The sequence below is a fragment of the Ranitomeya imitator genome, chromosome 3, assembly GCF_032444005.1.
Source record: "Ranitomeya imitator isolate aRanImi1 chromosome 3, aRanImi1.pri, whole genome shotgun sequence".
NCBI classification, from domain to species: Eukaryota; Metazoa; Chordata; class Amphibia; order Anura; family Dendrobatidae; genus Ranitomeya; species Ranitomeya imitator.
In genome coordinates this window covers 829,478,538-829,506,250 of record NC_091284.1, presented here as the reverse complement: position 1 = coordinate 829,506,250, position 27,713 = coordinate 829,478,538, and the positions used below count along the sequence as shown (strand labels likewise).

Here is a 27,713-nt window from a genome sequence, read left to right as displayed (position 1 = left end):
GTCTGGAGCCTCAGTCACTGGTCACAGCTAATATGGCAGAGCTGCAGGGTAAAGCATGGAGGAGGGAAAGTTTCTGGAGCCACAGTCACCTGTCACAGCTAATATGGCAGAGCTGCAGGGTAAAGCATGGAGGAGGGAAAGTGCCTGGAGCCACAGTCACCGGTCACAGCTAATATGGCAGAGCTGCAGTGTAAAGCATGGAGGAGGGAAAGTGTCTGGAGCCGCAGTCAGTGGTCACAGCTAATATGGCAGAGCTGCAGTTTAAAGCATGGAGGAGGGAAAGTGTCTGGAGCCACAGTCACCGGTCACAGCTAATATGGCAGAGCTGCAGGGTAAAGCATGGAGGAGGGAAAGTGTCTGGAGCCGCAGTCACCGGTCACAGCTAATATGGCAGAGCTGCAGTGTAAAGCATGGAGGAGGGAAAGTGTCTGAAGCCACAGTCACCGGTCACAGCTAATATGGCAGAGCTGTAGGGTAAAGCATGGAGGAGGGAAAGTGTCTGGAGCCGCAGTCACTGGTCACAGCTAATATGGCAGAGCTGCAGGGTAAAGCATGGAGGAGGGAAAGTGTCTGGAGAAGCAGTCACTGGTCACAGCTAATATGGCAGAGCTGCAGTGTAAAGCATGGAGGAGGGAAAGTGTCTGGAGCCGCAGTCACTGGTCACAGCTAATATGGCAGAGCTGCAGGGTAAAGCATGGAGGAAGGAAAGTGTCTGGAGCCACAGTCACCGGTCACAGCTAATATGGCAGAGCTGCAGTGTAAAGCATGGTGGAGCGAAAGTGTCTGGAGCCGCAGTCACTGGTCACAGCTAATATGGCAGAGCTGCAGGGTAAAGCATGGAGGAGGGAAAGTGTCTGGAGCCGCAGTCACCGGTCACAGCTAATATGGCAGAGCTGCAGTGTAAAGCATGGTGGAGGGAAAGTGTCTGGAGCCACAGTCACTGGTCACAGCTAATATGGCAGAGCTGCAGGGTAAAGCATGGAGGAGGGAAAGTGTCTGGAGCTGCAGTCACCGGTCACAGCTAATATGGCAGAGCTGCAGGGTAAAGCATGGAGGAGGGAAAGTTTCTGGAGCCACAGTCACCGGTCACAGCTAATATGGCAGAGCTGCAGGGTAAAGCATGGAGGAGGGAAAGTGCCTGGAGCCACAGTCACCGGTCACAGCTAATATGGCAGAGCTGCAGTGTAAAGCATGGAGGAGGGAAAGTGTCTGGAGCCGCAGTCAGTGGTCACAGCTAATATGGCAGAGCTGCAGTTTAAAGCATGGAGGAGGGAAAGTGTCTGGAGCCGCAGTCACCGGTCACAGCTAATATGGCAGAGCTGCAGGGTAAAGCATGGTGGAGGGAAAGTGTCTGGAGCCACAGTCACTGGTCACAGCTAATATGGCAGAGCTGCAGTGTAAAGCATGGAGGAGGGAAAGTGTCTGGAGCCACAGTCACCGGTCACAGCTAATATGGCAGAGCTGCAGGGTAAAGCATGGTGGAGGGAAAGTGTCTGGAGCCACAGTCACCGGTCACAGCTAATATGGCAGAGCTGCAGGGTAAAGCATGGAGGAGGGAAAGTGTCTGGAGCCACAGTCACCGGTCACAGCTAATATGGCAGAGCTGCAGTGTAAAGCATGGAGGAGGGAAAGTGTCTGGAGCCGCAGTCACCGGTCACAGCTAATATGGCAGAGCTGCAGGGTAAAGCATGGAGGAAGGAAAGTGTCTGGAGCCGCAGTCAGTGGTCACAGCTAATATGGCAGAGCTGCAGGGTAAAGCATGGAGGAGGTTAAGTGTCTGGAGCCGCAGTCAGTGGTCACAGCTAATATGGCAGAGCTGCAGGGTAAAGCATGGAGGAGGTTAAGTGTCTGGAGCCGCAGTCAGTGGTCACAGCTAATATGGCAGAGCTGCAGTGTAAAGCATGGAGGAGGGAAAGTGTCTGGAGCCGCAGTCACCGGTCACAGCTAATATGGCAGAGCTGCAGGGTAAAGCATGGAGGAGGGAAAGTGTCTGGAGCCGCAGTCAGTGGTCACAGCTAATATGGCAGAGCTGCAGGGTAAAGCATGGAGGAGGGAAAGTGTCTGGAGCTGCAGTCACCGGTCACAGCTAATATGGCAGAGCTGCAGTGTAAAGCATGGAGGAGGGAAAGTGTCTGGAGCCGCAGTCAGTGGTCACAGCTAATATGGCAGAGCTGCAGGGTAAAGCATGGAGGAGGGAAAGTGTCTGGAGCTGCAGTCACTGGTCACAGCTAATATGGCAGAGCTGCAGGGTAAAGCATGGAGGAGGGAAAGTGTCTGGAGCCGCAGTCAGTGGTCACAGCTAATATGGCAGAGCTGCAGGGTAAAGCATGGAGGAGGGAAAGTGTCTGGAGCCGCAGTCACTGGTCACAGCTAATATGGCAGAGCTGCAGTGTAAAGCATGGAGGAGGGAAAGTGTCTGGAGCCGCAGTCAGTGGTCACAGCTAATATGGCAGAGCTGCAGGGTAAAGCATGGAGGAGGGAAAGTGTCTGGAGCCGCAGTCACTGGTCACAGCTAATATGGCAGAGCTGCAGGGTAAAGCATGGAGGAGGGAAAGTGTCTGGAGCCACAGTCACCGGTCACAGCTAATATGGCAGAGCTGCAGTGTAAAGCATGGTGGAGCGAAAGTGTCTGGAGCCACAGTCACCGGTCACAGCTAATATGGCAGAGCTGCAGTGTAAAGCATGGTGGAGGGAAAGTGTCTGGAGCCACAGTCACTGGTCACAGCTAATATGGCAGAGCTGCAGGGTAAAGCATGGAGGAGGGAAAGTGTCTGGAGCTGCAGTCACCGGTCACAGCTAATATGGCAGAGCTGCAGGGTAAAGCATGGAGGAGGGAAAGTTTCTGGAGCCACAGTCACCGGTCACAGCTAATATGGCAGAGCTGCAGGGTAAAGCATGGAGGAGGGAAAGTGCCTGGAGCCACAGTCACCGGTCACAGCTAATATGGCAGAGCTGCAGTGTAAAGCATGGAGGAGGGAAAGTGTCTGGAGCCGCAGTCAGTGGTCACAGCTAATATGGCAGAGCTGCAGTTTAAAGCATGGAGGAGGGAAAGTGTCTGGAGCCGCAGTCACCGGTCACAGCTAATATGGCAGAGCTGCAGGGTAAAGCATGGTGGAGGGAAAGTGTCTGGAGCCACAGTCACTGGTCACAGCTAATATGGCAGAGCTGCAGTGTAAAGCATGGAGGAGGGAAAGTGTCTGGAGCCACAGTCACCGGTCACAGCTAATATGGCAGAGCTGCAGGGTAAAGCATGGTGGAGGGAAAGTGTCTGGAGCCACAGTCACCGGTCACAGCTAATATGGCAGAGCTGCAGTGTAAAGCATGGAGGAGGGAAAGTGTCTGGAGCCACAGTCACCGGTCACAGCTAATATGGCAGAGCTGCAGGGTAAAGCATGGAGGAGGGAAAGTGTCTGGAGCCGCAGTCAGTGGTCACAGCTAATATGGCAGAGCTGCAGGGTAAAGCATGGAGGAGGGAAAGTGTCTGGAGCCACAGTCACCAGTCACAGCTAATATGGCAGAGCTGCAGGGTAAAGCATGGAGGAAGGAAAGTGTCTGGAGCCGCAGTCACCGGTCACAGCTAATATGGCAGAGCTGCAGTGTAAAGCATGGAGGAGGGAAAGTGTCTGGAGCCGCAGTCACCGGTCACAGCTAATATGGCAGAGCTGCAGGGTAAAGCATGGAGGAAGGAAAGTGTCTGGAGCCGCAGTCAGTGGTCACAGCTAATATGGCAGAGCTGCAGGGTAAAGCATGGAGGAAGGAAAGTGTCTGGAGCCTCAGTCACTGGTCACAGCTAATATGGCAGAGCTGCAGGGTAAAGCATGGAGGAGGGAAAGTGTCTGGAGCCGCAGTCAGTGGTCACAGCTAATATGGCAGAGCTGCAGGGTAAAGCATGGAGGAGGGAAAGTGTCTGGAGCTGCAGTCACCGGTCACAGCTAATATGGCAGAGCTGCAGTGTAAAGCATGGAGGAGGGAAAGTGTCTGGAGCCGCAGTCAGTGGTCACAGCTAATATGGCAGAGCTGCAGGGTAAAGCATGGAGGAGGGAAAGTGTCTGGAGCTGCAGTCACTGGTCACAGCTAATATGGCAGAGCTGCAGTGTAAAGCATGGAGGAGAGAAAGTGTCTGGAGCCACAGTCATAGCTAATATGGCAGAGCTGCAGTGTAAAGCATGGAGGAAGGAAAGTGTCTGGAGCCGCAGTCACTGGTCACAGCTAATATGGCAGAGCTGCAGTGTAAAGCATGGAGGAGGGAAAGTGTCTGGAGCTGCAGTCACTGGTCACAGCTAATATGGCAGAGCTGCAGGGTAAAGCATGGAGGAAGGAAAGTGTCTGGAGCCGCAGTCACCGGTCACAGCTAATATGGCAGAGCTGCAGGGTAAAGCATGGAGGAGGGAAAGTGTCTGGAGCCGCAGTCACCGGTCACAGCTAATATGGCAGAGCTGCAGTGTAAAGCATGGAGGAGGGAAGGTGTCTGGAGCCACAGTCACCGGTCACAGCTAATATGGCAGAGCTGCAGGGTAAAGCATGGAGGAGGGAAAGTGTCTGGAGCCGCAGTCACTGGTCACAGCTAATATGGCAGAGCTGCAGTGTAAAGCATGGAGGAGGGAAAGTGTCTGGAGCCGCAGTCACCGGTCACAGCTAATATGGCAGAGCTGCAGTGTAAAGCATGGAGGAGGGAAAGTGTCTGGAGCCACAGTCACCGGTCACAGCTAATATGGCAGAGCGGCAGTGTAAAGCATGGAGGAGGGAAAGTGTCTGGAGCCGCAGTCACTGGTCACAGCTAATATGGCAGAGCTGCAGGGTAAAGCATGGTGGAGGGAAAGTGCCTGGAGCCGCAGTCACCGGTCACAGCTAATATGGCAGAGCTGCAGTGTAAAGCATGGAGGAGGGAAAGTGTCTGGAGCCGCAGTCACCGGTCACAGCTAATATGGCAGAGCTGCAGGGTAAAGCATGGTGGAGGGAAAGTGTCTGGAGCCACAGTCACTGGTCACAGCTAATATGGCAGAGCTGCAGGGTAAAGCATGGAGGAGGGAAAGTGTCTGGAGCCGCAGTCACTGGTCACAGCTAATATGGCAGAGCTGCAGGGTAAAGCATGGAGGAGGGAAAGTGTCTGGAGCCACAGTCACCGGTCACAGCTAATATGGCAGAGCTGCAGGGTAAAGCATGGAGGAGGGAAAGTGTCTGGAGCCGCAGTCACCGGTCACAGCTAATATGGCAGAGCTGCAGGGTAAAGCATGGAGGAGGGAAAGTGTCTGGAGCCACAGTCACTGGTCACAGCTAATATGGCAGAGCTGCAGGGTAAAGCATGGTGGACAGACAAAGAGGTGCTGCAGTATCCTACCATACACAGATCAGTAGAAGAATGGGACTCACCTCGAGCTGCGGGAACTCTCCGGGGATGACAGTGATCCGCTGGATTCCATTCATGGAAAGATCCAGTTCTCTGAGAGCAGGAAATGTCCGGAACGCCTCTGGGAAAAGGGAAAATTCACATTAATGGGGGGACGATCCGATCTCCACAGCAGAGAAAACCTGTCCGCAGCAGCTTGCTGATGGTTTCCTTCTACACTGCCTGCTGATGGTTTCCATCTACGCTGCCTGCTGATGGTTTCCATCTACGCTGCCTGCTGATGGTTTCCATCTACACTGCCTGCTGATGGTTTCCATCTACGCTGCCTGCTGATGGTTTCCATCTACACTGCCTGCTGATGATTTCCATCTACACTGTCTGCTGATGGTTTCCATCTACAATGGTTGCTGATGGTTTCCATCTACGCTGCCTGCTGTTGGTTTCCATCTACACTGCCTGCTGATGGTTTCCGTCTACGCTGCCTGCTGATGGTTTCCATATACGCTGCCTGCTGTTGGTTTCCATCTACGCTGCCTGCTGTTGGTTTCCGTCTACGCTGCCTGCTGATGGTTTCCATATATACGCTGCCTGCTGATGGTTTCCGTCTACGCTAGCCCCCGGACACTTCCTTCTAGGGGGCACTGAGGGAAGCTGTGAGGAGGCCGCATTCTCTTACCGAGAGGCAGAATATTCTCCGATGCATTCATGTACGCGAGACATGAAAACTGCTCCCACTGCTCCGAGTGCGCCTGCAGGAAAGACAGAGAGTGAAGCTCCGCGCAGACGGCACCACCAACGATTAGTCACTGCTCCGTGCAGGCGACACCACTGATGATCAGTCACCGCTCTGCGCAGACAACACCAGCGACGATCAGTCACCGCTCCGCGCAGACGACACCACCGATGATCAGTCACCGCTCCGCGCAGACGACACCACCGACGATCAGTCACCGCTCTGCGCAGGCGACACCACCGACGATCAGTCACCGCTGCGTGCAGACGACACCACCGACGATCAGTCACCGCTAAGCACACAGGACACCACCGACTATCAGTCACCGCTCAGCTCAGACACCACCGACGATCAGTCACCGTTCCGCGCAAACGACACCACCGACGATCAGTCACCGCTCAGTGCAGACGACACCACCAACGATCAATCACCGGTCCGTGCAGACACCACCGACGATCAGTCACCGCTCTGCGCAGGCGACACCACCGACGATCAGTCACCGCTGCGTGCAGACGACACCACCGACGATCAGTCACCGCTAAGCACACAGGACACCACCGACTATCAGTCACCGCTCAGCTCAGACACCACCGACGATCAGTCACCGCTCAGTGCAGACGACACCACCGACGATCAGTCACCGCTCAGTGCAGACGACACCACCAACGATCAGTCACCGGTCCGTGCAGACACCACTGACGATCAGTCACTGCTCCGCGCAGGCGACACCACTGATGATCAGCCACCACTCCGCTCAGACGACACCACTGATGATCAGTCACCGCTCTGTGCAGACGACACCACTAACGATCAGTCACCGCTAAGCACACAGGACACCACCGACGATCAGTCACCGCTCAGCTCAGACACCACCGGCGATCAGTCACCGTTCCGCGCAGACGACACCACCAACGATCAGTCACCGCTCCGCGCAGACGACACCACCAACGATCAGTCACCGCTCCGTGCAGACGACACCACCGACGATCAGTCACCGCTCAGCCCCGGCAGAACAGAGCAAGCGGCCTGACAGAGCGATCAGTACATAGTATTGCACATAGAACGCCAGGATCTCGGCAGCACGAGCCCTGATTATACAGCACAAGGCTCCCCGTGACCGGTCATCTGCTAAACTGCATGAGAGAAGAATGAGTACCAAGTACAGATTGAAACATGCTCCAGAGCAGAACTCACCAATCTGCCGACATAGAATACAGCATGTAACAGGATCAGTAATGACTTCACCAATAGAATAGTGAGTGCAGCTCTAGGGTATTGTCACGATTCACACCGTGACCGTCATCCCTACGTCACGGATCGGGGTGACTTTAGGCCAACAGACGGCTATCACATGTGCAGGGGGCTTATCTTAGTTATCCCTCCACTGCTACAATGTGGTGAAAAAACACACACAAGGCTATTGACCTCTTGGTTTACAGCAGGGGCTTATTTTAGTTATCCCACTGCTCTTCAGTATACCACAAACTGCAGGGATTTATGTATATCCCGCTTTACAGCTCTGCTTGAACTTGCAGCTCTCTGGCGCCCCCCTTACTCTCAGGTCAGATTAGGTACTGCACCGAGGGTAATTAGTCGCCAGAAAGGCTGCCTGCTATGTACTGGCTATTGGGCATGCTGCTGCGAGGTGATATAACTACTCCCGCTCAGGCAGGAACAATAATTATCAACGCCGCAGTCGCTACAACGACACCCAAAGGCCTCGCACACGGTATGCTGCCACCAGCTTCGATTAAACGGGTCCGAAGCTAACCCAAAACAGTAGCGTAATTCCCTTCAGAAGACTTAGGGTACGTTTTAGAACAGGAGAACGAATCTAGTATTTTAAATATTTTACTCCATTAAAAGTTAAGGCAGTGTTTATAAAAAGGTATAAAGATGTTACAATGAGACAATTGAAAATATGTACAAGGTAATTATAAAAATACCGGGTTAAATGAGAAATTAACACTTACATGTGTTCAGGTCATTTCAGGTAACCAGGCTAGTGAACGGAGCTCCAAATTTCCCAGTTCATCAGGGCTAGCAGTCAGAGCTCCTCTGGTAAGACTCAGACAGACTCTGACAGACTCTGAAGACTGGGTAGAGTGGAGTCACTTAAATAACCACAGCCTCGTGACATCACTAACAGGGCTGGTTTCCTCAGACCCTCCTATCTCTTCAGTCTTACTAAATTTAACACAAGTTTGTCTAATGCCTGTATCTCCGCTACAGAACATGTCAGAATCATAACACACCCAGCATTCATCTTGCATTGACATTGGGGTTCTAATGAGACCAAATTTGGGCTTGATGGGATGCATAGTTCCAGAGAAATCCATACTCTATCCCTGTTGGAACTAGAAACCCGCGCTTACCGCAGCTGATAGATCCGCAGATGGAGATTCACAAACTGGACGTATTATTTTCCTAGCCTAAACCGTTGGCCCAATATCTCACTATAATGGAACAAAGGACTTCTTGCCTTTAAAGAAGGAGATCAGACCAGTTTCTGCTGGAGGAAGGTTTGAGCCGACACAAGCGATCGTAAAAATTCTTTTGGGAGGGGCATGAGGGGTTTGGGAGCTGCACATACACATCTCAGAACAGGAACACAGAGAAGGGGGGTTTTAGCCCACATCATGGGCTAGCAAGAGAAACTAAAACTTATATTACATTTCATACATTATCGTGACAGGTATAATGCAGGATGTAACTCAGGATCAGTAACGTAATGTAAGTACACAGTGACTGCACCAGCAGTATAGGGAGTGCAGCTCTGGAGTATAATACAGGATGTAACTCAGGATCAGTAACGTAATGTATGTACACAGTGACGGCACCAGCAGAATAGTGAGTGCAGCTCTGGGGTATAATACAGGATGTAACTCAGGATCAGTAATGTAATGTATGTACACAGTGACTGCACCAGCAGAATAGTGAGTGCAGCTCTGGAGTATAATACAGGATGTAACTCAGGATCAGTAATGTAATGTATGTACACAGTGACTGCACCAGCAGAATAGTGAGCGCAGCTCTGGGGTATAATACAGGATGTAACTCAGGATCAGTAATGTAATGTATGTACACAGTGACTGCACCAGCAGAATAGTGAGTGCAGCTCTGGAGTATAATACAGGATGTAACTCAGGATCAGTAATGTAATGTATGTACACAGTGACTGCACCAGCAGAATAGTGAGTGCAGCTCTGGGGTATAATTCAGGATGTAACTCAGGATCAGTAATATAATACATATACACAGTGACTGCACCAGCAGAATAGTGAGTGCAGCTCTGGAGTATATACGGTAAGTAATGTGATGCATGTAGATAGCGAGTGCAGCTCTGGGGTAAGATAACTTATGATGTTTCTTACTGAGCGGAGTCCTTGGTCGCTCACGTCAGCCGCGCACAGATCGGTCGGTCTCCGGACAAGGTGGCTCGTCATCTGCAGTATACAGACAGTATGTAAGAAACAGGAACACATGGGCTACTCACACAGTGAACAAGTCTGTAGGAACATGGCCACACACCACCAAGAAACTTGAAGACACAAAAGAGCATAGTAGAACCAAAAACACTCAGTTTAAAAAAAAATCACAGTAATCCGCAAGTGCTAGTAAAAAGATGTAAAAAACAGGGTATTTGGTGATACGTTTTTTTGCAAAAAAAATGTATACTAAGCTGCTCCACCACTCGTCAAGGTATACCCTTATAGAGCAGTCCTATCTAATGTATATAATCCCTATCTGATGTATTTAACAACCTGATCATCTGTATAGTACCTGTGTGAACAGGGTTCAGAGAGGAAAAGTCCATGTGGACATGCTGAGTGGAACAGCTTTTGTGCAGATAGCCCAAGAGGAGTGGTGGGTAACTCCCCAGTCTTTTAGACACAAGAGAACAATTATGGAAACAGGAACACAAGTATATAAGAAGTGGTGCAGAACAGTGATGGTGGAGGTGACGTGGCTCCTCACCAGATGTGATGCATCCAGCACTCCGCCCGCTCTGTCCTCCATCTTGTCGGATCGGCAGCTCCGGCTCCGCTGTGGCGCTTCTTCTCTTTCCCTCGGCTCGGAGGACGCTGAGGTCACCACTGTCTGGAAGCTTCTCTCCGGGCCCCTCCTCCAATCCGCCCGCCAGTGACCGGCCCCTGCGGAACGCAGCACAAGATCAGAGGGCAGCGGTGGATGGAGAGCACCGGGGACGCACCACGGGACGCTCGGGGGTCACAGACTGATCTATATATATATAATTGCCTAAGGTCTACCTCCGACTGTTTCTAACTTCTGTCTGTCTGTAACAGAGTGTTATATACTACGTGGCTGTGTTATATACTGCGTGGGCTGTGTTATATACTACGTGGCTGTGCAATATACTACATGGGCTGTGTTATATACTGCGTGGGCTGTGTTGTATACTGCGTGGCTGTGTTATATACTGCGTGGGCTGTGCTATATACTACATGGGCTGTGTTATATACTGCGTGGGCTGTGTTATATACTGCGTGGGCTGTGTTATATGCTACGTGGCTGTGGAATATACTACGTGGCTGTGTTATATACTACGTGGGCTGTGTTATCTACTACGTGGTTGTGTTATATACTGTGTGGGCTGTGTTATATATTGCGTGGGCTGTGTTATACACTACGTGGGCTGTGCTATAAACTACATGGGCTGCGTTGTATACTGAGTGGGCTGTGTTATATACTACGTAGGCTGTGCTATATTCTATGTGGGCTGTGCTATGCACACTCCTCGCTCTGGCAACAGACATGGTGGAGGAGTGGGTATCCTTCTTTCTAAAAACTGTTCCTTCAACCGTATCCAACCCCCACCCTCCCTTATCCTCCCTCCTTTCGAGGTTCACTCTGTCCGTATCTACTCTCCCTCTAATCTCCAAATGGCTGTCATATACCGACCTCCGGGCCCGGCCACTGCCTTCATTGACCAATTCTCCACCTGGCTCCTTCACTTTCCCTCTGCTGACATCCCCACCATCATCATGGGCGACTTTAATATCCCTACTGACACCCGCCAGCCAGCAGCCTTCAAACTCCTGTCCCTTACTTCATCCTTTGGACTCACCCAGTGGTCCTCCACAGCCACCCACACAGACGGACATACACTAGACCTCATCTTCACCCGCCTCTGTTCCATATCTAATCTCACAACCTCTCCCTTCCCCCTATCTGACCATTATCTACTCACCTTCTCATCCTTGTCCTCCTCACTTGCCCCCCATGTCCAGCCACTACCACGTCCTCATAGAAACCTCGCACACTTAGACATTCACAGACTCTCAGACTCTCTCCTACCCCGGTCCTTCATATCTTCACTCCACGACACGGATAGCGCCACCGCTTTCTATACCTCCACCCTCACATCAGCCATAGACACAGTCGCCCCTCTCATGCATGGCAAAGTGTGATGAATCTATAGGCACAACAATCTCACCAAAAAACTTCGACAAACATCCAGGGTGGCGGAGCGGCGTTGGAAGAAAACACGCCTGCCAGACGACTTCGCTGCTTTCCAAAAAGCTACACTTGCCTTCAAACTAGCCCTCACCTCCGCTAAACACACCTATTTCACTAACCTTGTATCTTCACTATCCTACAATCCAAAAAAACTGTTCAGCACATTTAACTCTCTCCTCCGCCCACCACTGCCACCTCCAACTCCCCTCATCTCCTCCGAGGACTTTGCCACCTACTTCAAAAACAAGATAGACCAAACAAGGCAAACCTTTACTGTTCCACCACCCCAGCCACTCCATATACCAGACCTCTGCCCTTCCCTAATAACCTCCCTCTCCAACATCACTGAAGGAGAGCTTACTCGCCTCTTCTCCAAATCGCACCTCACCATCTGTGCACTTGACCCCATCCCTTCCCACCTGCTCCGCAACCTCACCAACACGCTCATTCCAGCTCTAACCCACCTCTTCAACCTATCCCTATCTTCCGGTACCTTCCCCTCTGCCTTGAAGCATGCCACCATCACACCCATCCTCAAAAAAACTAACCTTGACCCAACTGCTATGCCCAGCTATCGCCCCACATCACTGCTCCCGTTTGCTTCAAAACTCCTTGAGCAACACGTCCATGGTCAAATTTTCTCCCACCTCTCATCTAACTCTCTCCTTGACAACCTCCAATCTGGCTTCCGCCCCCCACCACTCCACCGAAACTGCCCTGACAAAAATTACTAATGACTCACAGCCAAAGCTAACAGACAGTTCTCCTGTCACAAAGTGACTGTCCTGGTGTAACACGACCTGACGGGTCGGTCACAAAACGACGGAACACACAAGGGTACACCGGGGACACTTTGACAACGGTGGGCCCTGACGGTAGGGAACGGGGAATGGGCACCTCCTGCACTCACCTGAGGCTGTGCCCTGATCTTACTACCGTCCCTATACGGGTTCTTTCAACCCGTCGCCGACCAGGATACCTTGTCCCTCACTTGCCCTGCTCTAATCCCTATGTAGGGAACTGGCAGGTGAGAGCACTGGTCCCACCGCTGCACTAATACAACACAAGGAGAGTTACACAACAAAGGGACAAAGAAACAATAACACCACACTTAGCTTTCTCTGCTGCAAAGCACCGCGCAGAAGAGTAAGACACCAGGAATGAGGATTCAGCTGCAGAACCAAAGCACTTAGCAAGCAGCAATTCCACCAAGGTTGGTATCCAAAGGACCTGTATAACCAACAGTCAGCTGATGCACCAGGTGACCTTTTAAAGGAAGGTGGGAGTGGTAACAAACATCAGCTGACCCAGCAGCAATGCAATGCAATATCACCAGCGGCCACCGGGGGAAGAAAACTGCATTAACCCCTAATGACCAGAAAGGAAAAAACGTTTTAATCTGAAGGAAACCAGATCTGCCACAGATCCAAACATAGATCGTGACAGTACCCCCCTTTCAATGAGGGGCCTCTGGACCCTCAACACTGGACCTCACCAGTAAGCAACCTATAGTGAGAACGTCTCGATTCACCAGAGTTCACCTCCTCAGTCACCTGACCCTCAGGTTTACGGAGAACGCAGCACGATGGAGATGACAACATAGGCGGCACAAATCTCCAGAATGCCGACCTGTGGAATGAGTTGTGAATGGGCATTACAGAGGGTAACTCCAACTGGTAAGTCTTCGGACCGACAATGGCTGACACCCGGTATGGCCCGATTACCCTCGAACTCCAGATTCCAGTTCCACACTTCCACCTGATATTTTTGGTGGACACCCATACGTAATCATTCACACACAGGTCCGGACCTGAACGTTTATTTTCACGCATGCGTCTGCCACAAGATGGTGAACTCTTTACAGAACCGACAACAGAGGCGTCCCCCTGTGTCACCAAACTCACACCCCCACTATGCACCAAGGGAACCACCACCCTCCTCTGACCCTTCCTCGTAAGAGGTCTCTGACATACCGGGTTAGAAAGTAGTGAGGGTAGAGTCTTGCCCCTACTCCCTTCGAGCATCTCTACTGCCCCCACTGGAGAAGAAGGAGAAGGTTGTAGAAGGACGGCTGAGATCATAGCTCCTGGGTAGCAGTCCTCACACGACTGACCCCAGCTGACTACTTCTCTGGACCGCCAGTCTATGACCGGGTTGTGTTTTTTCAACCAAGGGAGACCTAAGACCATGGGAGTTGGTATGCCCTCCAAGACGTAGCATGACAGGGACTCTTCATGACAAGCCCCTATACGCAGATGTATATTGTCTACGACTTGGGTAATGCTCCCCTGGCTGAGTGGGACGGAGTCAATGGCCTGAACACTTAGGGGTCTAGCTAGCGACCTACTCATCAGGCCATGGTTCTGGACAAAACGAGCATCCACCGAATTGACTCCTGCTCCACTGTCCACAAGCACCGGAACATTCTCAGTTACCCCACCAATAACCACCTCAGCAGGTAAGGTACACTGAGACGAAAAAATGGAGGAAACATACACTCCCTGGTCGCTTCCTTCCACACAACCAGGGGGACGTGGCTTTTTAGATGGAACAGATATCTTGGTGCGAGCTGGGCAGACATTGATAAAATGACCAGTCTGCCCACAGTAGAAACATACCCCCACATCACGGCGAACCCCAGACAACCCCGTTTGAGAAACAACTCCTCCCACCTGCATGGGTTCATCCACCTGGTCAGGTGTGTCCTCCTCCCTAGCAAGGACTACCGGAGGCACATTAGGTGTATGTCTCTCCCTCAAGCGTCTATCCACCCGGATGGCAAGGGACATGGCGGCCTCCAATGACTTGGGAGCGGCATACTGCACAAGAGCATCCTGCAACCTTGGAGACAGACCCTGCACAAAATGACTCCTAAGGGCCGGGTCATTCCACTGTGTGTCAGTGGCCCACCTCCTGAACTCTGAACAGTACTCCTCCGCCGGCCGAGCCCCCTGCTTGATCTTACGGAGTCGGGATTCCGCCAAAGAGATGCCGTCCGGGTCACCATATACCAGCGCCAGAGCCGCAAAAAACTCGTCCACTGACCGTAGAGATGGAGAAGCGGTCGGCAGGGAGAAGTCCCAGGATTGGGGATCACCCTTAGGAAGGGAAACGATGATTCCCACCCGTTGTTCCTCACTCCCTGATGAACGAGGGCGGAGCCTGAAGTATAACTTACAGGCTTCCTTAAAAACCAAAAATTTATCTCTCCCACCAGAGAACCTGTCAGGAAGAGATAACTTGGGCTCAGGTTGAGCATTTACCTGGGCCGAAGCCCAAAACCCCACCAACTGCTGCAGCTGCTGCACCACCTCACCACGCAGCACCTTAAACTCGTCAGTGAGGGTCTGAAGCAGTTGGGCAAAGACTTGCATTTGAGCCATGGCTCACCAGAAAAAAGTGTCGGTTGGTAATAATGTCACGAAGTGACTGTCCAGGTGTAACACGACCTGACGGGTCGGTCACAAAACGACGGAACACACTAGGGTACACCGGGGACACTTTAACAACGGTGGGCCCTGACGGTAGGGAACGGGGAATGGGCACCTCCTGCACTCACCTGAGGCTGTGCCTTGATCTTACTACCGTCCCTATACGGGTTCTTTCAACCCGTCGCCGACCAGGATACCTTGTCCCTCACTTGCCCTGCTCTAATCCCCATGTAGGGAACTGGCAGGTGAGAGCACTGGTCCCTCCGCTGCACTAATACAACACAAGGAGAGTTACACAACAAAGGGACAAAGAAACAATAACACCACACTTAGCTTTCTCTGCTGCAATGCACCGCACAGCAGAGTAAGACACCAGGAATGAGGATTCAGCTGCAGAACCAAAGCACTTAGCAAGCAGCACTTCCAGAAAGGTTGGTATCCAAAGGACCTGTATAACCAACAGTCAGCTGATGCACCAGGTGACCTTTTAAAGGAAGGTGGGAGTGATAACAAACATCAGCTGACCCAGCAGCAATGCAATGCAATATCACAGCGGCCACCGGGGGAAGAAAACTGCATTAACCCCCAATGACCAGAAAGGAAAAAATGTTTTAATCTGAAGGAAACCAGATCTGCCACAGATCCAAACATAGATCGTGACATCTCCATCCTCCTCCTTCTTGACCTGTCCTCTGCTTTCGACACAGTTGACCAGTGCCTACTGCTATAGATTCTTTCTTCCCTTGGCATCAAAGGCCTCGCCCTGTCCTGGATTGCCTCATACCTTTCCGACCGCACATTTAGCGTTTCCCACTCACACACTACCTCCTCATCCTGCCCTCTCTCTGTTGGAGTCCCTCAAGGCTCTGTCCTAGGGCCCCTACTTTTTTCCATCTATACTCTTGGCATAGGACAACTCATAAAGTCCCACGGCTTCCAGTACCACTTGTATGCGGACGACACTCAGATCTACCTCTGGCCTAGATGTCACCTCTCTGCTGTCCGGAATCGCGGAGTGTCTATCAGCCATATCCTCCTTCTTCACCTATCGCTTCCTAAAACTCAATGTAGACAAAACCGAACTCATCATCTTTCCCCCACCTCATGTATCTCCCCTACCTGACCTATCTATTATGGTAAACGGCATCACACTCTCTCCCGCACCTGAAATCCGCTGCCTCGGGGTAACTCTCAATTCTGCCCTGTCCTTCAAACCTCACGTCCAAACTCTTGCCACCTCTTGTCGCCTCCAACTCAAAAATATTGCCAGAATCTGTTCCTTCCTCAGCCCACAATCTACCAAATCTCTTGTGCATGCCCTCATCATCTCCCGCCTCGACTACTGCAACACCCTCCTCTGTGGCCTCCCCGCTAACTCTCTTGCACCACTCCAGTCTGTCCTCAACTCTTCTGCCCGGCTAATCCACCTCTGTCCTCGCTACTCCTCTGCTTCTCCCCTCTGCAAATCCCTCCACTGGCTCCCAATTCCCCAACGAATCCAGTTCAAACTACTAACACTGATCTACAAAGCCGTCCACAACCTGTCCCCTCCCTATATCTCTGAACTAATCTCCCACTATCTTCCCTCATGTAATCTCCGATCCTCCCAAGACCTCCTACTCTCCTCCACACTTATTCGTTCCTCACACAACCGCCTCCAAGATTTCTCCCCAATATCCCCCATCCTCTGGAATTCCACATCTCAACACGTCCGATTATCCACCACCCTCGGCTCCTTCAGACGGAACCTGAAAACCCATCTCTTCAGGAAAGCCTACAGCCTGCAATAACCATTCTGCCGCCTCACCTCCGCCAGAGCCGCCGCCTCACCTCCGCCAGAGCCGCCGCCTCACCTCCGCCAGAGCCGCCGCCTCACCTCCGCCAGAGCCTCACCATCGCCAGAGCCGCCGCCTCGCCCCTACCTTCTGTCTCTTCCCTACTATCCCATAAAATGTAAGTCCGCAAGGACAGGGTTCTCTCCCCTCTGTACCAGTCTGTCACTGTAAACAATATCTATAACTCTGTATGTAACCCCTTTCTCATGTACAGCACCATGGAATAATGGTGCTATATAAATAAATAATAATAATATACTATGTGGGCTTGATTATATACTGCGTGGGCGGTGCTATATAGTACGTGGGCTGTGTTATATACTGCGTGGGCTGTGTTATATACTGCGTGGGCTGTGTTATATACTGCGTGGGCTGTGTTATATACTGCGTGGGCTGTGTTATATACTATGTGGGCAGTGTTATATACTGCGTGGGCTGTGCTATATACTACGTGGGCTGTGTTATATACTGCGTGGGCTGTGTTATATACTGCGTGGGCTGTGTTATATACTGTGTGGGCTGTGTTATATACTACGTGGGCAGTGTTATATACTGCGTGGGCTGTGCTATATACTGCGTGGGCTGTGTTATATATTATGTGGGCTTGGTTATATACTGCGTGGGCTGTGCTATATACTACGTGGGCTGTGTTATATACTGTGTGGGCTGTTATATACTATGTGGGCTGTGTTATATACTGCGTGGGCTGTGTTATATACTATGTGGGCTGTGTTATATACTGCGTGGGCTGTGTTATATACTGCGTGGGCTATGCTATTTACTGCGTGGGCTGTGCTATATACTACGTGGGCTGTGTTATATACTACGTGGGCTGTGTTATATACTGCTTGGGCTGTGTTATATACTGCGTGGGCTGGGCTATATACTGCGTGGGCTGTGTTATATACTGCGTGGGCTGTTATATATTACGTGGGCTGTGTTATATACTGCGTGGGCTGTGTTATATATTACGTGGGCTGTGTTATATACTATGTGGGCTGTGTTATACACTACGTGGGCTGTGTTATATACTACGTGGGCTGTGTTATATACTGCGTGGGCTGTGTTATATATTACGTGGGCTGTGCTATATACTATGTGGCCTGTGTTATATACTACGTGGGCTGTGTTATATACTACGTGGGCTGTGTTATATACTACGTGGGCTGTGTTATATATTATGTGGGCTGTGTTATATACTACGTGGGCTGTGTTATATACTATGTGGGCTGTGTTATATACTATGTGGGCTGTGTTATATACTATGTGGGCTGTTATGTACTGTGTGGGCTGTGTTATATACTATGTGGGCTGTGTTATATACTATGTGGGCTGTGCTATATACTACTATACATATTCTAGAATACCCGATGAGTTAGAATCGGGCCACCATCTAGTACAATATAACAGGGAGACGAGGAAACAATTGGACACGAGAAAAGGTGTAAAAACGTTTCTAAACTTTCCGGACGGCGCGGATTTACCTCCATTACTTGCTCGGACCAGACTCCTGGCGGGGAAGTTCCCGGAGACGTAGAGAGAAGCGGCGTCCATGCTGTGCTGAGCCCACAGAGGGGACGAAGACACTGAGAAGTAACAAACAGATATTCTGTGACTGCAGGGAACACTCACACCGGCCAGGACACGTGTGATACAGGCGCTCTCCTCCGCTACCTCCGTCCGCAGCCGACACGCCGATCCCGGGGCCCCGGTATCCCATTTACTTGTCTCCTAGCAACAAGAGACGCTCTCAAGTTACCAATAACTACCGGGGACTACAACTCCCGACACCCTTCATGCTTTACGGCCTATGACGTCATCACGCCCTTCCCTCGTAACCCTCTAGCTTCCGAGAGGAGAAAAGAATAAGGGGCGTGACCGGAAGACTCGATAGCGACCAATCAGCGGCTGCCAGGTCAAAACACAGAGGGATGAGACAAGATGGCGGCGAGAGGCGGCAAGAACGGTCTCCTGGAGAAAGTAATGGGGGCTGGGGGTCGGGGGCTTGATGGAGGGTGACACCGAGAGACCCCCCGAGATTAGGCTTAGGTATTCCTCAGAGGAGGGGCCGCCAGTCACATGACGGGGGCTTCACCCCTTATACACTGGCTATGGGAGGCAATATGGCGGGGGTCCCCATCGTTAGGGGGTCCTGTCCGTGCACAGTGATGGTGGAAACCGTCAGCATGCAGCTGCTGCCCTGTCCTCGTCGGATACAACTGTACCGGACCCTCTGCTGTGAGAATCCTCCGCTGTGCAAGGCTTTGGCCCCCATTGATTTTACCACAGAATGTGCAGGAAAAAAACCTGCGATTCCACTATAAAAAATTTATTTTCCCTGATCCCTAATGTTATAACTCCCCTGCCGTTCACCCCGGAGCGTTCTTCGGTTTTGCGTTTTTCGTTTTTCGCTCCCCTCCTTCCCAGAGCCATAACTTTTTTATTTTTCCGTCACTATGGCTTTGTGAGGGCTTATTGTTTGCGGGACGAGTTGTACTTTTGATCGACACCATTGGTTTTACCATGTCTTGTACGAGGAAACAGGAAAAAAAATTCCAAGTGCGGTGAAATTGCAAAAAAAAAAAGTGCAATCCCACACTTGTTTTTTGTTTGGCTTTTTTTCTAGGTTCACTAAATGCTAAAACTGAGCTGATATTATGATTCTCCAGGTCAGTACGAGTTCACAGACACCAAACATGTCTGGGTTAGTTTTTATCTAAGTGGTGACAAAATATGTCAAACGTTGCAAAAAAAAAAATGGCGCCGTTTTCCCATACCTGTGGCGTCTCCATTTGTCGTGATCTGGGGTCGGGTGAGGGCTTATTTTTTTGTGCTCCGAGCTGACGTTTTTAATGAGACCATTTTGGTGCAGATACGTTATGTTGATCGCCCGTTATTGCTTTGTAATGCAATGTCGCAGTGACAAAAAAACCAAAACGTAATTCTGGCATTTTGGATTTTTTTTTTTTTTTTTTTATCCCTACACCATTTAGTGATCAGGTTAATCCTTTTTTTTTTTTTTTTTTTTATTGATCAAGCGATTCTGAACGCGGCGATAACAAATATATCTGTGTTTGATTTTTAATTGCTTTATTTTGAATTGAGTGAAAGGGGGGTGATTTGGAAAAAAAGGAAAGAAGAAAAAAAAAAAAATTATATATATATATATATATATATATATATATATATATATATATATATATATATATATATATATATATATATATATATATATATATATAAAATTTTCCCCCCCCTGCTTCAATAAGTCTCCATGGGGGCTAGAGCTGCCACAACTCGATTGGCTCTGCGACACAAAAACCTCAGAAATTCCGCAGTAAATCAGCAGGTTGAACGCAGTGCATTTTACCTGCAGATTTTACAAAAACGGTGAGGAAACATCTGCTCGCGAATCCGCAACATGGGCGCATAACCTTAATCGCCGGTTATTGCAATATTGCTGCAGCCAGAAAACCCCAGAAATTTTTTTTATTTTTTTTTTTTTATTCCGGGTTGCACTGTTTGCCGATTGGATTCATCTACTCTTTATTTAGGTAGATCGGGCATTTATGCCAAATATGTATATTTTTTTTATATATATTTTTTTAGGGGGTGGGGGGGGGGAGAGAGTTTAAACTTTTGTATTTTTTTTTTTTTTCTTCTCCCTGTTTTCAGAAAAGCTTGTCTCCCTTTTTCTTTGTGTCAGTAGTCTCCTTAGGAGACTTGAAGCTGCGATCGTTCGATGGCTCGTTCTGTACCTGGAGCATCGGCCTCATTACGTACAGAGACAGTGACCTCCTCCTATGATTGCCGGACACGAGCCGACGTTCACATGAGGATCGTACTGACCAGCATGGACGGCGTCCGCAGATTACCAGCCCCCGGGATCATGTTGGCGATGGAAGCTCCTGGAGAATTTTTTAGAATAATCGTTTGCTCTATATACTGTATTACTTCATTCTAATTGATATTGTCCCAGGGGGCCGGCATGGTGGTCACAGGAGCCGTCCGGGGGCAGCAGTAATCCGTTTTGTTTTGGTGTAGAGACCAACAGGCCTGGCATGTATGACTGCAGCCTCTAAATGGTTATAAAGGCAGTGAAAGGAGCTGGCTCTGATCCCTTCTGCCGGTGGCAGGTGCCGGCTGTGTGACGCTGCAGTCACCACTGGTGGCAGAGATGTTAGTTACACCGAGTCTATCTGTGAGGGAGCTGCAGACGGTCAGTAAATGCTGAAATGGGAGAGGTGGACGTGCAGATTCCCCCGCGGTCAACAGCCGGCAGCGGACATGTGCTGCGTCCATAGTGCTGCCAGTTCTGGATTGTCTGCACCCGGCCTAAGTTGTCACATATCACAGTGGGGTTAAAGATCAATGAGGTCTAACAGCCGGGACTCCCAACATAAAGCGAGACGCTGTGATCTTGGATGAAGGAAGATCCCTTTAAGTTTTACTCTAGAAGGTGGACGTCCCCTTTATGTGGATCTGAGGCGCTCATTGCTGCCATGGCGGACGTCCGTCTCAGGGCTGGTGATAGTTCTCTGCCCCAATCGCACAACCCCATGGATTTATCTCCTAGACTATTGACTCCTCAGTCACAACTTGCAGGTGATAAAGCCGCGGTAATGTGGTGGGAGGGGAACACGGAATCATCCGCAGGAAAGCGCGAGGGCCTGAGCGATAAAGCGGGTAAAGATTGCCCCCTGGTACATGATGGAGACTTCACCTAAATCCTGCATTACAAGCTCAATAAGAGGCAGCAGTCCTATGTAACAATCACCGCCTCTATTCATCACGTCATGATTCTGTTTGTTTCTCCAGTGGAAAATTGATGACAAGCCAGTAAAAGTTGACAAGTGGGACGGATCCGCTGTGAAGAACTCTCTGGATGATGCCGCCAAAAAGGTAACGAGGATCTGAAACACATACCATAATACTGCTCCTGTGTACAAGAATATACTATAATACTGCCCCTATGTACAAAAATATAACTACTATAATACTGCCCCAATATACAAGAATATAACTACTATAATACTGCTCCTATGTACAAGAATATATCTACTATAATACTGCTCCTATGTACAAGAATATATCTACTATAATACTGCTCCTATGTACAAGAATATAACTACTATAATACTGCTCCTGTGTACAAAAATATAACTACTATAATACTGCTCCTATATACAAGAATATAACTACTATAATACTGCCCCTATATACAAGAATATAACTACTATAATACTGCTCCTATGTACAAGAATATAACTACTATAATACTGCCCCTATATACAAGAATATAACTACTATAATACTGCTCCCTATGTACAAGAATATAGCTACTATAATACTGCTCCTATGTACAAGAATATAACTACTATAATACTGCCCCTATGTACAAAAATATAACTACTATAATACTGCTCCTATGTACAAGAATATATCTACTATAATACTGCTCCTATGTACAAGAATATATCTACTATAATACTGCTCCTATGTACAAGAATATAACTACTATAATACTGCTCCTATGTACAAGAATATAACTACTATAATACTGCTCCTATGTACAAGAATATAACTACTATAATACTGCTCCTATGTACAAGAATATAACTACTATAATACTGCTCCTATGTACAAGAATATATCTACTATAATACTGCTCCTATGTACAAGAATATATCTACTATAATACTGCTCCTATGTACAAGAATATAACTACTATAATACTGCTCCTATGTACAAGAATATAACTACTATAATACTGCTCCTATGTACAAGAATATATCTACTATAATACTGCCCCTATGTACAAGAATATAACTACTATAATACTGCCCTTATATACAAGAATATAACTGCTATAATACTGCCCCTATGTACAGGAATATAACTGCTATAATACTGCCCCTATGTACAAGAATATAACTACTATAATACTGCCCTTATATACAAGAATATAACTGCTATAATACTGCCCCTATGTACAGGAATATAACTGCTATAATACTGCCCCTATGTACAAGAATATAACTACTATAATACTGCCCCCATGTACAAGAATATAACTACTATAATACTGCCCCCATGTACAAGAATATAACTACTATAATACTGCCCCTATGTACAAGAATATAACTACTATAATACTGCCCCTATGTACAAGAATATAACTACTATAATACTGCCCCTATGTACAAGAATATAACTACTATAATACTGCCCCTATGTACAAGAATATAACTACTATAATACTGCCCCTATGTACAAGAATATAACTACTATAATACTGCCCCTATGTACAAGAATATAACTACTATAATACTGCCATTATGTACAAGAATATAACTACTATAATACTGCCATTATGTACAAGAATATAACTACTATAATACTGCCCCTATGTACAAGAATATAACTACTATAATACTGCCCCCTATGTACAAGACTATAACTACTATAATACTGCTCCTATGTACAAGAATATAACTACTATAATACTGCCCCTATGTACAAGAATATAACTACTATAATACTGCCCCTATGTACAAGAATATAACTACTATAATACTGCCTCCTATGTACAAGAATATAACTACTATAATACTGCCCCCTATGTACAAGAATATAACTACTATAATACTGCTCCCTATGTACAAGAATATAACTACTATAATACTGCCCCCTATGTAAAAGAATATAACTACTATAATACTGCCCCTATGTACAAGAATATAACTACTATAATACTGCCCCTATGTAAAAGAATATAACTACTATAATACTGCCCACTGTGGACAAGAGAAGCCCTGGCCTCTGGCGGTAGAAGTGCCCCAGGTGTTATAATATCATTGTGTTTGGAGACGTGGATGGCACAAATCCGTACATGCTAGATGGTGGCCCGATTCTAAAGCATCGGGTATTCTAGAATATGCAGTATGTAACGGACGGCCACGCAGTATGTAACGGACGGCCACGCAGTATGTAACGGACGGCCACGCAGTATGTAACGGACGGCCCACGCATCATATCCCTGTTAAAAAAATAAAATATAAAAGTTATATACTCGCCCTCCAGTGTCCACCGACGCTGTCTGCCCGCGATGCTGCCGCCAGCTTACTTTCCCAGTGATGCGTTGAGAAATTGCCCAGATAACGCTAAGTCATCGTGGTAATTTCTCAATGCATCACTGGGAACGGAAGCTGGCGGCAGCATCGCGTGCATCGGTGGACGGCGGAAGGTGAGAATAGCACACTTTTTTTTATTATTATTATTTTTACCATTCTATCTCTTTACTATTGATGCTGCATAGGGAGCATCAATAGTAAAAAGTTGGTTCGGGATGGGGCGACACACTGGCACTGACTGGAAGACAGAAGTACCCCTTAGACGATTATATAGATAGATGGCACGACCGATGGTAACAGCCTTTATTTAGGCCACTTTCATCAATTCCACTTTTCTGGATCTTGTGCTCTTCCTCCCTCAGGTTCTCCTGGAGAAGTACAAGTACGTGGAGAACTTCTGCCTGATTGACGGCCGCCTCGTCATCTGCACCATCTCCTGTCTGTTCGCCATCGTAGCCTTGGTGTGGGATTATCTTCATCCCTTCCCAGAATCTAAGCCCGTTCTTGCCTTCTGCGTTATCTCATATCCTTTTTGCTGTCGTTCTCGGGTGGACACTTGGAGTACAATGTGCCCGTTGTGCCGCCGGCGTCTTGTGGGTGTGAGATGAAGGTTTCCGTTCACTGACAGTAATCTGAGATCTGATAATGGACCAGGCATCGTAGCTCTTTACTGGTTAAAGTTCTTTCCATAAAGTTGTAATTAATCCTGACTCTCGAGGTCTCTGCTTGCTGTCAGTGAATAGGGCTAATCAGGTTTCCATCCAGCACTTTTAAACCTACCCTGGTATGCTGGGACTTGTAGTCCATTCTTTCCTTAACCCTCGGTCACTTATTTCCTGATGATGGGCGTCCTGACCGTTTATACCTCATATAAGGAGAAGAGCATTTTCCTGGTCGCCCACAGAAAAGACCCGGCAGGAATGGACCCGGATGACATCTGGCACCTGTCCTCCAGTCTGAAGAGGTGAGGAGCACTTCCCGGGTATCACTAGTTGTCAGCTGTGATAACTGTTCATCATAAGAACTGACGGCAGAAGGAGCAAAGCGTCCACGATCAGAGGGGGGACAGGACTCATGGCTTCCTCTTTCACTGGTCATAGGGGTGCACAATTTTGTTTTGCTTTCTCTGGAGGGAGAGACTGAACTTGTGAGATGTCTGTGGGTTGGAGGCGGGACTCGCGGGCTTTGTTCCGGGGAATGGAGGCGGGATTTGTTCCGGGGAATGGAGGCGGGATTTTGTTCCGGGGAATGGAGGCGGGATTTTGTTCCGGGGAATGGAGGCGGGATTTTGTTCCGGGGAATGGAGGCGGGATTTTGTTCCGGGGAATGGAGGTGGGATTTTGTTTCGGGGAATGGAGGCGGGACTCGCGAGATTTTGTTTCGGGGAATGGAGGCGGGACTCGCGGGCTTTTGTTCCGGGGAATGGAGGCGGGACTCGCGGGCTTTGTCTCTGGGATGCAGGCGGGACTCGCGGGCTTTGTCTCTGGGATGCAGGCGGGACTTGCGGGCTTTGTTCCTGGGGATGGAGGCGGGACTCGCCGGCTTTTGTTTCGGGGAATGGAGGCGGGACTCGCGGGCTTTGTCTCTGGGATGCAGGCGGGACTCGCGGGCTTTGTTCCAGGGGATGGAGGCGGGACTCGCAGGCGTTCTCCAGCCTTACCCCACTTTCCTGACATCTCGCCCTTTCCGCCAGGTTCGATGATAAGTACACCCTGAAGGTCACCTTCATCAGCGGCCGGAGCAAGCAGCAGCGTGACGCTGAGTTCACCAGATCCATAGCCAAGTTCTTCGATGAGAGCGGCACGTTGGTCATGGACTTGTTCGAGCCCGAAGTCTCCAAACTCCACGACAGTCTGTCCTCCGAGAAGAAGATGAAATAGTATGGCGCCTCCACATGTCTGCGCTGAGAGGGATACCGCAGAGCCGACCCCACCCTGCAGGAACGTCTCCCCACCCCCGAGGGGCGCTATACAAGGGCACTGTATCCCGCTCGCCTCAGAGCCCGGGGGACGTGGATCTGTGAGATATCGCCGCTTATCTGGTAGATTCCTTAACGGGTAACCCCTCTAATTAAGCATCAGCTGCTTTACAGGTCGTCTACTCCAGTCACATCCGGAGCTGCATTCACAATTGTGCCCGTCCATGCTGTTTGTTACACCCCAATCACATTCAGAGCTGCACTCGTAATACTGCTCTTACATCTTGGCTTATATGCCTTGCATCGGCGATTCCACAGTTACTCCCGCTGTACTCTAGTCACCTCCCAAGCTGCAATCACAATTTTGCATTGCGGGAGTGGTTCTAGGAATACAGGGGGGGGTAACCTTGAGTGCATTGCATCTTGGCAGTCCTAACTCTGGGCATATCCCGGATTGCCTTCCTCCAGCAGAGTGCTGCCACTTGTGGCTGCAGCTTTTGGTGTAACTGGAGTATAAAGACGAAATTGTGAGTTCAGGACAATCCCAATATCAATAGAGCCCCCCCCCCCCCCCCCCCAACTGCTAAATTAGACCCAAACCAGTTGACGGCTTCTCTGGGCACAGTATCACCCACCCGCCCTCTGCACCACTGAGCCCACTATTCACACACGACTCCCACGATTCACACACGACTCCCATCATCCAACTCCAAACTTCCATCCATTCCAGCAGAAAGGCTCCCGCTTTTTTTTTTTTTTTTCTTTTTTCTTTTGTTACACCCGCTCTGCCACAATCAATATGGCCGACACCCGGGGGGTCATCGCCCTGAATTATAAGAGCCGCCTCTGTAGTCTGTTTTCTAGCTGGGGACCTAAAACTGCGGCCATCGCCCATCTCTCCTAGAAACTGATGGAGGACGACTCAAGGACTTTTAATGATGGCCCCTTTAAAGTTCTGGCTCCGCCCACGATTGCTGGTAAAATTGGGACAAAATCTGCAAGCCGCCCCAGCCTTAAAGGGGTTGTGCAGGATTTAAAAACAAAGCTACTGTCCAGAAACAGCGCCACCCCTGGATGCAGGTTGTGTCCGGTATTGCAGCTTTGCATACTAAAGTGCATGGGACTGCCCTGCAACACCAAACAACATAGAACATATATATATATCATTAACCCTTCATACGTCCACTCTGTCGTCAGTAGGCCGCTCGGCACAGCGCCACCTATAGATGCTAGCGGATAGGACGTCCGTACTCGGCCAGAGCCGCACGCTCCATAGAAAACCCCACAGCTTTTTTTTTTTTTCTGTCCTTTAGCTTTTTATTTGTTTGATGGAATTCTTTTGTTATTGTACATCGTTAAATGGGTGAAATAATTCCGCAAGAGATGAGCGGCTCAGCCGTGTGTGTGCGACGCTCCGTCTACAGGCCGATCACTATCCTTGTAAACAATAAAAGGAAGAAGCATTTTGCGATCTGTCGTCCGTCTCCGCTCACTGCCTGCCTCCGCCACTCTGGCTCCTTTCTGAAACTGCAGGGTTTTATCCCCAATAAAAAAAAAAAAAGAATATAAGCAAAACGTCCGACTGTCACTGGAGCGCGGCCACGAGGGCTGAGGCTTTTATATACTAGATGGTGGCCCGATTCTAACGCATCGGGTATTCTAGAATATGTATAGTAGTATATAGCACAGCCCACGTAGTATGTAACACTGCCCACAAGTATTGACACCCCTGCAATTCTGTCAGATAATACTAATGTTCTTCCTGAAAATCATTGCAATCACAAATTATTTGGTATTATCTTCATTTAATTTATCCTAAATGAAAATACACAAAA

The 27,713-nt window shown here is 49.2% G+C and overlaps 2 protein-coding genes across 2 annotated transcripts in view; one reads left to right on the top strand and one right to left on the bottom strand.

The window, feature by feature from the left end:
• Positions 1 to 18,579, bottom strand: part of XRRA1 (X-ray radiation resistance associated 1) — a 62,998-nt gene extending 44,419 nt beyond the window's left edge. Inside the window, exons 1-6 of the mRNA XM_069759461.1 lie at positions 18,502 to 18,579; positions 18,312 to 18,413; positions 10,059 to 10,234; positions 9,455 to 9,526; positions 6,024 to 6,096; positions 5,371 to 5,468 (exon numbers count right to left, since the gene is read on the bottom strand). Of these exons, the coding sequence (XP_069615562.1) occupies positions 5,371 to 5,468; positions 6,024 to 6,096; positions 9,455 to 9,526; positions 10,059 to 10,234; positions 18,312 to 18,413; positions 18,502 to 18,547 (567 nt within the window). The 5' untranslated portion in view covers positions 18,548 to 18,579. The remainder of the gene's footprint in view (positions 1 to 5,370; positions 5,469 to 6,023; positions 6,097 to 9,454; positions 9,527 to 10,058; positions 10,235 to 18,311; positions 18,414 to 18,501) is intronic.
• A 131-nt stretch (positions 18,580 to 18,710) lies between these two features.
• Positions 18,711 to 27,349, top strand: SPCS2 (signal peptidase complex subunit 2). Its single transcript, XM_069759460.1, has 5 exons — positions 18,711 to 18,807; positions 21,646 to 21,729; positions 24,323 to 24,483; positions 24,790 to 24,924; positions 25,654 to 27,349. The coding sequence occupies exons 1-5, from the start codon at positions 18,769 to 18,771 to the stop codon at positions 25,838 to 25,840; spliced, it is 606 nt and encodes a 201-aa protein (XP_069615561.1). The 5' UTR covers positions 18,711 to 18,768; the 3' UTR covers positions 25,841 to 27,349.
• The last annotated feature ends 364 nt before the right edge of the window (positions 27,350 to 27,713 follow it).